Source organism: Augochlora pura, chromosome 3 (genome assembly GCF_028453695.1).
Source record: "Augochlora pura isolate Apur16 chromosome 3, APUR_v2.2.1, whole genome shotgun sequence".
Taxonomy (NCBI): domain Eukaryota; kingdom Metazoa; phylum Arthropoda; class Insecta; order Hymenoptera; family Halictidae; genus Augochlora; species Augochlora pura.
In genome coordinates, this window is record NC_135774.1 from 16,566,416 (window position 1) to 16,579,636 (window position 13,221).

At 32.6% G+C, this 13,221-nt stretch overlaps 2 protein-coding genes across 2 annotated transcripts; both read right to left on the minus strand.

The window, feature by feature from the left end:
- Positions 1-2,058: 2,058 nt before the first annotated feature.
- Positions 2,059-5,438, minus strand: LOC144467813 (uncharacterized). Its single transcript, XM_078176772.1, has 4 exons — positions 5,228-5,438; positions 2,765-3,019; positions 2,580-2,680; positions 2,059-2,277 (listed from the first exon to the last, which is right to left on the minus strand). Exons 1-4 carry the CDS (start codon positions 5,436-5,438, stop codon positions 2,059-2,061), a joined length of 786 nt encoding a protein of 261 aa, XP_078032898.1.
- Positions 5,439-7,578: 2,140 nt separating this feature from the next.
- LOC144467673 (histone-lysine N-methyltransferase SETMAR-like) lies at positions 7,579-8,173 on the minus strand. The gene is made up of 2 exons (XM_078176565.1): positions 7,865-8,173; positions 7,579-7,770 (listed from the first exon to the last, which is right to left on the minus strand). Exons 1-2 carry the CDS (start codon positions 8,171-8,173, stop codon positions 7,579-7,581), a joined length of 501 nt encoding a protein of 166 aa, XP_078032691.1.
- Between the last annotated feature and the right edge of the window lie 5,048 nt (positions 8,174-13,221).

Consider the following 13,221-nt stretch of genomic DNA (forward strand, 5'->3'; position numbering starts at 1 on the left):
TAGTTTCCTGAAAAAATGTGCAAGTACATTAATAATAAAATCCCGCATTAAATAAAAATTAAATGGACTTTATATTAATTTTAGATAACAACTTAAAACGATGTAAATTTTTAAGTTTATTATCATATTTTATACTGTCAGTCAACCTGTTAATATTTTGGCGTTTCTCTTTTTTCCTGATTTTTAGGGACACATGACTACACGAACGTGGTCCAAGACATGATTCAACACAGAATATGATAAGATTTGTTCGGTCGCCAAGCACCGAATAGATACAGCACGAATAGATACAGCACGTGATGATTTTCTAAACGATTTTGAATTGCCAGTTTTCGCTAGATACATAGATCGGACGCGACGAAGACCGAAGGTTCGAACACGGGAATAGCAGAGGACAGCTTTCGCGGCAGAACGGATGAATTCTCGTAGAAAGGGCTTTAAATTATTTAATCATCGTTCAATTTTACAAATCAGGCGGTCGTGACGTTGCATTCAAGAGACTACATTCCTTATACAATTTTCATGGCGGTTTTTCGTACACAGCGCAAATCGGAACACGAATTTTTCCTAATAATACGGTAACATGGTAAGTTATAATTTATCTCGATGTTTGAGTTTATACTATTTAAATATACAATACACGAACACAAATGTTCAAAAAGATACATTAATATACGGGATATCTTAAAATTATAGTACAAGCGGGAAATGAGGGGTCCCTGAGGTCCTTTGAAATAACTTTTTCTTTAGCGAAAATGCAACCTGCGGTTTTGTTTACGATTTATTAACGAAAAGCAGTGAACAATTAGAAACGAGTTCGGCAGCTTGAAGCTGAGCGAGCGAACGAGTGGAAGAGACTCTGATCGCAAGCCGCGACGGAGCGTATGAAACCCAATTTTGTTCATTGGCTCGTCTTCCTCGCGTTAGCGGTACTCGCTTCTCATTGGCCAATGTCTTTCGTTAATAGTTCGTTAACAATGCTTCGGACAAAATTTTTGTAAAGGAAAAAGTTTCTTCAAATGATCTCAGGTATCTCCCACTTCTGGATTGCCTGTATAACACATCAGTTCCTCAAAATAACAAATTTTCAATAAAGCACTGTATTTGCACTGCAAGAACACTGATCTGTATTATTTAAGACAGCCCAGCATTTTGGTAAACTTCGACTTTGCAAAAGCTTGTCAATTCCTGGTTGATGAAGCCAATGAATAAATACATTGGTACAATGGAAGATGTAACATTACGTTGCTCGTTAATAGAATAAAAGATTTCATAATTATAATATATGAGTTTTGTCACTCAAAGAATGACGTACGTTAATATGACGAGTCTTAATAATCACAATAATATACATAGTATTAATATAGTTCGGTTAACACGTTGAGTGCCACGCGGTTTTATAACGACTTCCCCATCAGGCCGCGCGCGCTGGTATCGTGGTACAGCAATGCGAAACATCAGTCACCGATGACTGACGCGGCCCGAACGGAAAGCTCGGTGTCAGTCACGCGGCACTCAACGTGTTAGTATAACAAAATATAACAAATAGGCTGTATTGGAGTATATAAGTAAATAAGTTAGTAGATACATCTTAGACATGTTAAGTAGATAAAATAATTTTGTGATAATGTAATCAAAAGAAACGGAACGAATCCTGTCTTAAAAGGTGTTGATGATCCATAGATATGCAGAATGTGTCATCATCTCTTCCATATTGTTCAGATATAACCATATTTTAAAATAAGTTTGCATAAGAGCTAGAATTTTAGCTAGAACATATTAGCTAGAACGCTTGAAGTCCGTAGCAGGAATGCAAGAAAGGGACAGACATTTAACTCTCTTCGTCGCGTTAGTTACACATGTACAGTACAAATTGCACTTTGTTGCTTATTAACAAATAAAAAACGATAAAAGATACTGTACACACTCTTTAATTTACAATACAAAATATTTGTTGATAAAAATAGTAAAAGGCATTTAAAAATAACGTCAGACATACAATATTGAAATGTAAGAAGTTATATTACAATTAAACTGAATTAGTAAGAGAAATGCTGCTTATCCAGCAGGAGGGTTACATTCATCGCAAGTAGTGTTTACAGTCATTATGCCAGGATTAATAATCGGTACACCCGTTCCTAACATGCTAGTTTCCATTCCAACGCCCATTATCTCCCCTCCTAATATTCCCCCAGCCATTGCTCCCCCGCCATATATCCCTCCTACCCCCGTCCCAAATCCAAGTCCTCCGACTCCTAATGAACCATATCCGCTTGTCTATAATAAACAATGTTTCAAATAATAAACCACATGTTTCTACTGTATGTCTATGAAGTATAGATATAATAAAATGTTTTAAAAGTGGTTATTAAAAATAATATTATTGAATATATACTATTATATACCAATAATATTACTAAAAGTGTTGAAGTTCGAGTATAAGAAAAGTATCAAATTAGAAAATGAAAGCTTTTTCAGAAACTAAGTATTATTAGTCACTATTCTATCGAGACTATGAAAAATCGTACCAGAAAGTGTTTGACCTGTAGATAACATTATGATAAAACTCTTAAACTTACTGGAATGCAGGGCCACTGAATCTGATACTGGCATATTTGATATTGTGGTCGACAATAGCATGGGATCCAAATGATATAGTAACATGGACAATGGGGTTTGCCTATAAAACAAAATGTTGAACATTGTATATCTGGCGTATAACGTGCTCAAATTTAATAATATAAGAAAGAAATATATTACTCACCAGATGGGGTAGTAGTGTGATTGTAATGATTGTGAATGTGCACATGAGTAGTTAAGTTGAGGGTTATTGGTGTAAGAGCATCTTTGTTGCCAACTTTAGTGCAGTTCCCGTGAATGCATTCCGTTATGTATTCGGTTTCAGTAATATTAATTGTACGATGCTTTTGTCTTTTCACGCAATGTTTGCAAATTTCTACACAGGTGAACTTTCTTTCCCTTACACAATCCTGTATACACGGCTCCATGCAGCTATCATCTTAATAAGACATAAATATTAACATCATGTTTACAGATCTATCGTATACACCTATTTAAATCTATAATTATTACAGAAAAAGATTAATTGAGAAAAAGTAATTGATCTTTGAACATAATATTGAACTCAAATTTTAAAAGGTGTCTTTTAACCACTTAATTATTACTAGTTTAATATAATTATTACTAATCCTAAATTAACGCGTAGAAGAATCATAATAGACTAAAAACACCGTAACAGAAATGTAACACATACATATGAATTATATTTTAAAATTAGAATTCTAATTCCTCGGCTTTTTGTTTTCCTTTATAAGGAATAAATTTCCTGCACAGCAAATAAATTTCAATATTAATATAAAATATTTATAACATCAGATCAGAAAACTTCATCTTAGTATAAAGTTTCTCCGAGTTTATTATTCAATGTTAGAAAGCATGACAACGGCTTCTATTCTGACATAAGAATAAAATCTTTTATTAAAAGAAAGTAAAATAATTTTTTAAGAAAAGTACGTAATTGCAAAGGAAAATTAAATTTTAAGTAAATAATTAAATATCTGATTCTAAAATAAGATAAAAGTAGACTATCTTTATTTCTATAAATTAAAAACTACTAAATTATACAACGAGGAGATGTAAGTATATCAATTTAACATAAAACAGATATACATATTAAGAGTCATTTCCATTATTTCTTATATAGTTACTCACAAAATTGGGTTTAGACTTATGTTAGCAATGATTATTAACGGGAAAACAAACAAAACCTGACATTTTCAAAAGTAAAAACGAGCATAATATATTTATATATTATATTTCATTTGAATATTTCAACAATTAATTCTTTCAGAAACTTTTTCTAAAAATGAATTACCTATCTATATTTCACACTAAAAGTAAAAACGCTCCTATTTTATCGTAATAAGATTAATCGTACAATTAATTGACAATAAAAGACATGTTATGTATTTTTTCTTTTGTTATGTTACACTCAATTCTCTTGTGTTATTGTTTATTAGTAAAAATTAGCACCATGGATTCGAAAACATCAATAAACAATATTTCTGTATAAAAAATTGTAGTAAAATTGTACTTTCGAGAGGACTCATTCTACAGTGCGGAAAATTATTTATAATTATAAATACAGTGGAATCTGTCATAATGAAGTAGAACTTGGGAGAAAAAATGATGAGAGAAACCGATGAACGGGCCTTCGTTTTTGAAATACATATTTTCATTTCAAGTTTTGTATGCACCTAATAAATGAATTATTTAATACTCTTTAGCAGAACAAGTTTTTTGTTATCTCAGCGGAACTTTTATTTTCTATGTTAAAATTATCAAATATAAAAATAAATAAAATATTTTTTCACTTCAAAGTTGTATTAAAAAAATAAAAAAAAGTAGTAACAACTGCGAGGAGAATTGCAACTTACTACCTGCAGCTTTCGAATCAACCGCTCTATCGATTCACCATACTTGTTCTATTAGGAAATGCCAAATAATTCATTTCCTAAATGTATAGTAAACTTTAAATCAAAATATCACGGAAACAAAAGCCGTGATGAAGAAGTGTACTAGGATTTTTTATATACCGTTTCAAAAGAGATTTCCACTACCGTAGGGCTCCTTGTAAGTCAAGATAAACAAGCGCGATTTGCACCAAAGTAAAACTACTGGAATATTTTTCCTCGATAGTTTCTTCGTCAGAAATGTCTATTGAATGAGATTCAGTGGTCAGTTTTTGTGTCAGCTGACAAAACTCTTCGTTCATATATAAATATTTTGCATAGAAAATACGTTCCTCGGCATTTTTCTATAACTTCATTGATAGTGTGCAGTATTCAGTAGGGAGAGATTTCTCCTCGATATTTCAAGAAAGATTAAACTTTATTTATGTTTTCAGTTTTCGTGTAATATCTTATTTTTGTTCAAGATTGGACGTCTTTACGATAATTCGAATTATTTAAAAACTGAGGCTGATGCAGCAATTTTGTTTTCGCATTCATGCTTGTTAAGAGATGCCCTACAAGGTTCGCCCGTTGGGTGTAACAAAAACAAATTCTGTTGAACAGTGTAATCGTCACTAGGCCAATCTGAAACGTAATTACGTTGACCTCGGGTGTTCGGCTAACGCGTTCACAATTAATGTATAATGTCAAGTATATGTAATTGTTAAAAAAAATGCATGAATATTCTACCAAACCTATTATATGATCAGCGTCATGTGGGTATCTCTTGTGTCTTTTCAGACACTGTATATATGTCCGATAATCCGAATGCTTGCAGTCTAAAATGATGCTTTCCGCGTCAAACGAAGATGCTTCAGATGGTACAGCTGGTTTAGCGTCAACAAAAGTCACGAGAACTACAAAACTGACTAATATCACGACTACAGATAGCGATCGAGGATCCATCTCTAAATCTTTAATGAAACAATTGTCCAGCGCAACGCGAGCATCCCTTTATACCTGTTTTATCTTTCAGTGGACAAATAACTTGTAGAAAAATAGGAACTTTCAACCGTTGCTAGACGCCTTTAGTTCTGCGATAACAGGGACATTGCACTCAAGGCTTACATTTTAGCGCGCAATATTTCACCGTTATTCCGCGTCTAGGATAAATTTACACTACTTATCGGACACCACTCCCTTAGAACGGAACTGAAGACACGAATACCTACGTTTGGTGTGGCAAAGGTTTCTGACCCTTTTCTAACGCCGGCAAGTGCTAGGAACTATGATGCTGCGTATTGTAGATACATTAGATAGTAACCAAAAAGTTCATCAAGTTAGGCATACGGAAACATTTTTATTGCGACTTTTACAGAGTGTCCCATATTACGGTGACAAGCTACATCTTTAAAATGCTAGCGATTAAAGATCTCTGTTTCACGTGGATCTCATTTCCACGCGTACGTTTCGCATAAGAAATAAACTACTTATTATTTTTATTAAATACACAATAATCTTTCAATACGTCCGCTTTTTTCACAATCAGAGTAATATTGCCCCGTTCTTGTTCAAATTTCCTTGATTACTCTCTTGTTTGTTTAAAACATATTACATCAGTCAAAATATTCATTAATGCCGACAAATCCCGATATGAACGTGTAATTACTGTTCACGTGTCTTAATCTGTGTCAGTTTCAACACACGTGTATACATCTATTCCAGTACGCATGGATCAAAATCCGTACATTTCAATATACAGGTGTACAAGTGTATTCCGATACGTTTCTCTTATCTGCAAATAAAGTGACACTTTTCATCAAGATACAAGAAATGGTCAACAAATAAGACAAGCTATGTTAAATTAGGAGAACTCCTTATCTCTTTTTACAATACTCTTGTATCTAAATGTTTTATTTTCTAACCGCTGTATTACTTAGATATAGTACCACTTGGTAGAGAATTGGATGAAATTTTTCTATAATAAAATGTTTTGATATGAGGTTATTATGAAAATAAATCTTCAGACAAGACAGATTGCTACGATGTTACAATTAGATGTTAAAAAAAGGAAGATAGACGGTGAGAAATATACGCTAATTTTGTAAAACAATTTACTATTATTTTTTGAAGATCATAATGCAGTCCATTGGTAATGATAAGATAACACGGTTATACACACTAGTGAAAAACACAATTAACGTTTGCTTTTCTGCGTATATACGAACTTCTCTCGATTTCACGCGGTTCCCAATGACTTTTTTCAAGTGACAGGAATGATAAAGAAACGAGTTGTAGTAAAATACAATATAAACTATATTTTTAAACAACACTTAATACTAGATTATGAATTTCAGAATGGATGCTCACAGTTGGATGTGACGATTGTAAAGTTATTAGTTACGAGGTAACTTTGGTATGAACGTGAGTTAAAAATGAAACCACCGGATTCGTGAATTGTAGATTGTATCTTGAATTTTTCGATAGGAGCAAGGGAACAGTCGCCTTTATTGATTGATTTAAAAACACGTCGAAAGAGCAAACGACCGCCGCAACTAATGGTCCCTTGCAGGTAAGAATCGCACCTTCGGGTAACGCAAGCGAGGAATCCGCTTGTCTCAAAGACTGAAGGTAGCAGGCTATAAACCCGGAAAAGCGCTTCTATTTGGCCGAGCATGCAATTAAAACATAAATATGACTGGTATCGCAATAAATGTACAATTTTAAAGAAAGTTCTAGCGTTTCGGAGAACTGCATGCTACACGGACCAGATGGGGCATAAAATAATTCGATTAGTTTATGATTTGACCCTCAGTACGGAACAACGTTATCAAAATCGTTAGTTTAGAGTCCGATGAAATAATAAAGAAGAAAGGGGAGAAAGAAATCCATTATTTTTACGTGAATTTCAAGATCTTATTTAACATGTTTCCAATTGTCCGATTTAGGTCAAATATGCACCGTTTTGTTCCATAACTTGTTGCCATTTTAAAGGTATCTTCATAATGCCTCTCTCGTAGAAGTCTTGGCCCCTATTAGCGAAAAACTCTTGTAATCGACTTTCACAATCTTCTCTCGATGCTAATTTCATATCACTAAGGAAGTTTTACAATGCAAGATAAACATGATAATCGCTTGGTGCCAGGTCTAGACTATATGGTGGATGCATCAAAACGTCCCAGCCAAACTCCTGAATTTTCAGACGAGTCACTATAGACGTGTGCGGCCTGACGTTGTCTCGATGGCACACAACACCTCTCCTGTTGGCCAATTCTGACCGTCTCTGGTCAATCGCTAGCTTCAAACGGTCCAGTTGTTGACAGTAGAGATCCAAATTTGATATTTGACCATATGGAAGCAACTCATAATAAATGATTCCTTTCCAGTCCCACCAAATGCACAGCAGAACCTTCTTGGCTGGTTAGTCCTGGTTTGGCCACCATCTTACCTGCTTCACCAGGCTTTGACCATGAACGTTTTCGCACAATGTTGTCGTATGTGATCCATTTCTCACCCCCAGTCACCATGCGTTCAAGGAATGAGTGTATCTCATTCCGTTTGGCCAAGACATCGCAGATGGAAATTCGAACCATCATAGTTTTTTGTGTTAATTGATGTGGCACCCAATCGTCGAGCTTCTTTATAAACCCAGCTTTGTGGAAATGGTTTAAAACCATTTCATGGCCAATCTTTACTAACATGCCCGCCAACTTCGATTATTTCCGTGATTTTGTCAACATTTTCTATGACAGGCCTACCTGTACGAGGTGCATCTTTAACATCAAAAATACCTGAACGGAATCGACGAAACCTAAATTGCGCGTAATCGGCTGTTTTAGTATCGGAACCATAAACACCATTCACAATTTCAGCCGCTTGGCTTGCATTTTTACCTTTATCAACGAAAAATTGTAAAATGCACCAAATTTTCTCTATGTTGACTTCCATTTTTAACATCCTATAGCTCGCAACTGAATGCACCAAACAAAAAACAGAAAAAGAATTTTTGTAGTGCGAACGAACGAACCTTTCCAACGAGCATAAATCTGAGATTGTTTGATCGATACTTTAAGAGATATCGATCACTACAGCCGTCTACCGAATAGTAACGGATTTCTTTTTCCCCAACCTAATATATCTGAGTTTGGAATTTCCTCATGATGAAATATTTTCCTCATTTGAAATATTCCTCACGATTGTAAGGAATATTTAGCGAATTAGTAAATTATAACAAGTTTATTATGTATTTTCTAATGAATTGGTAATATTAGTTAGATTAGAAGTTAGGATCTCTAAATAGTTCAGTTCTATTATCCCCCTGAACTTTCGAAAGTTTATTTTTTAAATGAATTTTCAGCAGAGAACTGTTTAACGAAGAACATAAAATTTGCATTAATAATCGTAACAGGTGTTAGCATTTCTTACAATTGGGGTCACGGTTCCGTCTAGTAATCATTGAAAATCATTTTAATCGTTGCACATACGGTATAATGGTGGCGACGAGAATAATAATGATACGTATCTGTGCCCTATTTTTAAGGAGGCACGTAGATTTTCTCATGAACATTCAAGAGATTGGCATACACAGTTGTAAATGATAATTTAAAAGTAGAGAGGTTAAAATTGGTGTAAGCAAATAATTCCACAATAATCCTATTAAATTTCAAACTGCAGTATCACAGACTTATCGCAACACAATAATATATAATACATATAATGCGAAAAACATATCTCGTTGTATCTATAAAACATAATTTTACATAAACGTCAAATATTAGAACTCTTTTTATCATTAAACTTTCTTGACACTCTGTATACTTTATCAACGATGATACTTTATTAAAGACTAATCGTTATTTTATTACTAGTGCGTTTAACTGCATTCGAAAAGTTATTTCATCTTAATTAGAGAAAAGTTAAGAAAATAAATAAATGTTGTTTTATTTAGGTAAAGAAAAATGAAATACAAAAATCTTGAGTTTCAGAATTCATTCTACTGAGTCCATCTATTTTAATCTGTAAGATATCTTACCGTTAGCGATTAGCCTCATTTTGTGTATTACCATTCAATCATCGTGTGTATTTCCGTTATGAAACATATTAACATCGTGTGCTCTACTTTTGCATTTATTTAACACCTATTTTTATAAAATTCACTTCATAATTATTACTTATATAATAAGTATAATATATGTATACGTAATATACACATATATATAGAATAAGTTGAAGATGTAGTATAAATATTTTATGACGACCGCTATAAAACAGACAATGATGGATAAAAATAGGTCCGATGGGTTCCACTACTTTTATTTGGGATAAAATCTATTGAGGAAAAGCAACTGAGCTTGAAAAATAATTTTAGAACTTTTGATGTGTGCCTTCTGACACCTCTGTAATAATGTAGAACAAACATTTTATGGCGACCGCTATAAAATTGATAATGATGGAGGATAATGGGTACCACTACTTATTTCACTTATTATACTTTCGTATTTGGTATAAGAAAAATGTAGTGTTTAAGCTAATGATGTCTGTGCGCAGTTCATAATAGATAAAGAAAATAATATGAGACAATAAAAATAAAAAAAAATATAAAATAAAAGACATTTGTTTACTTTCCATAGCAAAAATTAAATTTGTGTTTTTATTATTTCACGAATCTTGATTTGTTGTTACTAGTTTTATCCTTATTACGATTCCAAGATAATTATAAGCGCGCGCGTGTATGTACTAATTTAATCGCATTCTAACAACTGCCTCAGTAATAAAATTATTCCATGTTTCCTGTGAAATGTAATTTTATACAATAGTAATATAATTGAATTCGCCCAATAAAAGATACTCAATAATATATGTATATTTCTGTATATATATAAGTTGTTAAAAATATGTCCATAAAGAAATTTATTGACCGAAACATGTAGTACTCGGCGGATGGATCTTACGGTTCGTTTCGTTGAAATTAGAATAACATTTTGGTGACAAAACTAATTAAGAATGAAGACAGGATCTCAGTTCCTGTGACGTGAGCACGGCGCAAAAGTAACGGGCACCGAGGTAGCGAGAACAGTACGCTGCGCTTTCAACGCAATGGTTTCTTATCGGACCGGTATTATACACCGGGTGTCTCAGAGATACGATCATTCTTAAATAGACTTTTCAAGAACAAGTAGAAGAAAATTTAATTCTTTGCACTGGAAAAATTTTCTCATGTCATCTATCAATAAATCGTGCGTATTTATTAACGATCTAGTAAATAACGCTATAAATAAAAAAAATATACATTATACATATCAACAGTCTTCTTCTATCTTCAGCGTGGAGACATCAGAGTGTTAAGGATTAAGTTATCAATAATTAATCTTTAACAGCACTGGCATATGAACTAGCTCTGTCTTTGTCTATCACATTAGATAGAGATAGTAAGATTTAATCGTTTACGCTTATTCAAATTGTATAGATATATTTATGGGACATATATTCCATATACAGGGTGTTTCATAATTTATGGTGGTTGGATCAGATAGATTTTATAACTGGAAATAAGATGGAAATTAAGAACATTGAAATGTGTAGAAAACTACGTTTTCCAGAAAATTGAATTAAAATATCAGTCGACGTGTACTTAATTATTATCCGATCATTATAGATTGCTAATACGATCATCTATATACATGATAAAATGCCAAGACCTGTTTACTACTAGAATACGATTGAAGAATACATTATACACACGATACCAAAATAATCAGTGTGTTTTCTTTAATTTATGAAATTTTGCAATGCATTCGATCGATTGAAATTAGATTTCTTCGAAAACGTAGTCTTCCACACAATTTCATTGTTCTTCATTTTCATATTATTTCCAGCCATAGAATCTACCTGACCCAATTTGTACCATTAATTATGAAACACCCTGCATTTGTTTCTTTATACAACAAATATATATTATGATCAGAATCACTGAAATTTGAATAAATATATTAATATACAATATGTTAGGTTATAACATAAATTTGTTCCGCTTAATTAATTAATTGCGTAACAATACCTTGCCAATTCAATTGCAACTTTACGTTATCAAGTATTTTACTTCACCTTCTTTTTGTTTATATTTCAATGATAATTTCTGTCCAAATGTGTTTACAATCGGTGGATTTCATTATTGCATGTAGAAGTTTCAATTTTTATCCAAAATTTGTCTATGCTATAAGTTCTTTGAAAAAATAAAAGATGAAGTTTCAGATTTCCAACCTCATTATCAGCTTCAAACAAAAAAGTAGAAGCTCGAAATTTTAACGCAATGTATATTTCTATTGAAGTGTATATTTTTGTTCACACTGAGCTGAGGACTCCCACCCCTACTCCACATGCAGCTTCGCCACTGTCTATAAAATAGGTAAGTCTGTAGAACCCCATTACCGGAACGCGAGAGTTAATATATAATAGATTTTATGCTCATCTTTTCATCGCTCTTTGGATCAAAAACGAATAATTTTGTGTTGCTTTTTGAAAACAACAACACTACATTTGCCAAGACATTACTCACTTATAACAAAATATACCTGAGTAGATAGAAATAAACAATAATTATAGTACTACACTACTACTTGCATTTGAAAATATTTAAACGAGATATAGTAATTTATATACCTTGCGCCTTTTCATATCAGTTACTATAGTTATAGTACTTGGTGCAAATTTTACTTGAAATCTAAGTAAGAAATATGTGTTTGAAATATCTAATTTCGTATTGTTATTTTCAATGCTATTATTTAAAAATATGTATAAATTGATGTATTTCAAATAATGATTATTTCGTTAGTCTTTGACTTCAAATATAACCAGAGAAGTAATTGTCAAAATACCAGATATGTGATACTTTCACTTGCTGTATTGTTTTTCTAATATTATAGAATAGAATTATAGAATATTAAAGATTCTTCTATCTAAATGAACATTGTAAAAACTTAAAAATATCCAGTAATAAAAATATTATTTGACTCAGGCAGTTGACTGTCTGAGAAAATAATGGTTTCACTGGTGCAATAAATGGAAGATTCTTTACAAAATTATCTCTTATCGTCGCATAATCAGTTAACCAGGTCCTTTTATCTTGCAGAAATAACAATGAGCATGCCAATATAAACCAAGCCCAGAATGGATAATTAAATCACCACATAATTTTGAAGAAGAATATCATAATTATCTCAAATAATTATTTGATATAATTCTAAGATAAAGTAATGTATCATTTAAAATAATACTTCGAGTAATGTTATTTCTAATGTCATCAGAGGCATGGAAAGAATTATGAAATCAAATAAATTAATTCCTAAAGTAATTACGAAATAATTATTTGGAAAAATATTTCAAATAATGTTGTTTCAAAAGTGAGCAGAAGTATGGAAATAATTATGAAAGAAAATACATCATTCCAAATAATGTTATTTCAAACACGATTATGGGCATCGAAATATTATAAGATAAAAATGGAACTAAAATAGCACGTAATATGAAACATAATTTCAAATGTATTCAAGGCTGTATGTTGGTTGAAAATTTAGAAATCCTAATATCCATACATGTAATGCGCTGTCTCTTTGTCGCGTAGTGTATATTCAAGCGTAGAATTGTTAAAGACACCATGTAGAGCTACGGAGTTGTAGTGAAGCACTCGAAGTGGGGTGGCGCTCTCTCGTGTGCGCGGCGTGCGTGTGCCTCGGGACGCGCAATGGCCGCT

What these genes read in the sequence shown, in the direction of transcription:
- LOC144467813 (XM_078176772.1), bottom strand. Translation starts at nt 5,438, where the DNA reads ATGGATCCTCGATCGCTATCTGTAGTCGTGATATTAGTCAGTTTTGTA. An exon ending in TGACGCTGATCATATAATAG is followed by an intron (nt 3,020 to 5,227) that starts GTTTGGTAGAAT and finishes TGTCTTATTAAG; the next exon opens with ATGATAGCTGCATGGAGCCG. An exon ending in TTCAGTGGCCCTGCATTCCA is followed by an intron (nt 2,278 to 2,579) that starts GTAAGTTTAAGA and finishes TGTTTATTATAG; the next exon opens with ACAAGCGGATATGGTTCATT.
- LOC144467673 (XM_078176565.1), bottom strand. Translation starts at nt 8,173, where the DNA reads ATGTTAGTAAAGATTGGCCATGAAATGGTTTTAAACCATTTCCACAAA. An exon ending in AAGGTTCTGCTGTGCATTTG is followed by an intron (nt 7,771 to 7,864) that starts GTGGGACTGGAA and finishes GACCGTTTGAAG; the next exon opens with CTAGCGATTGACCAGAGACG.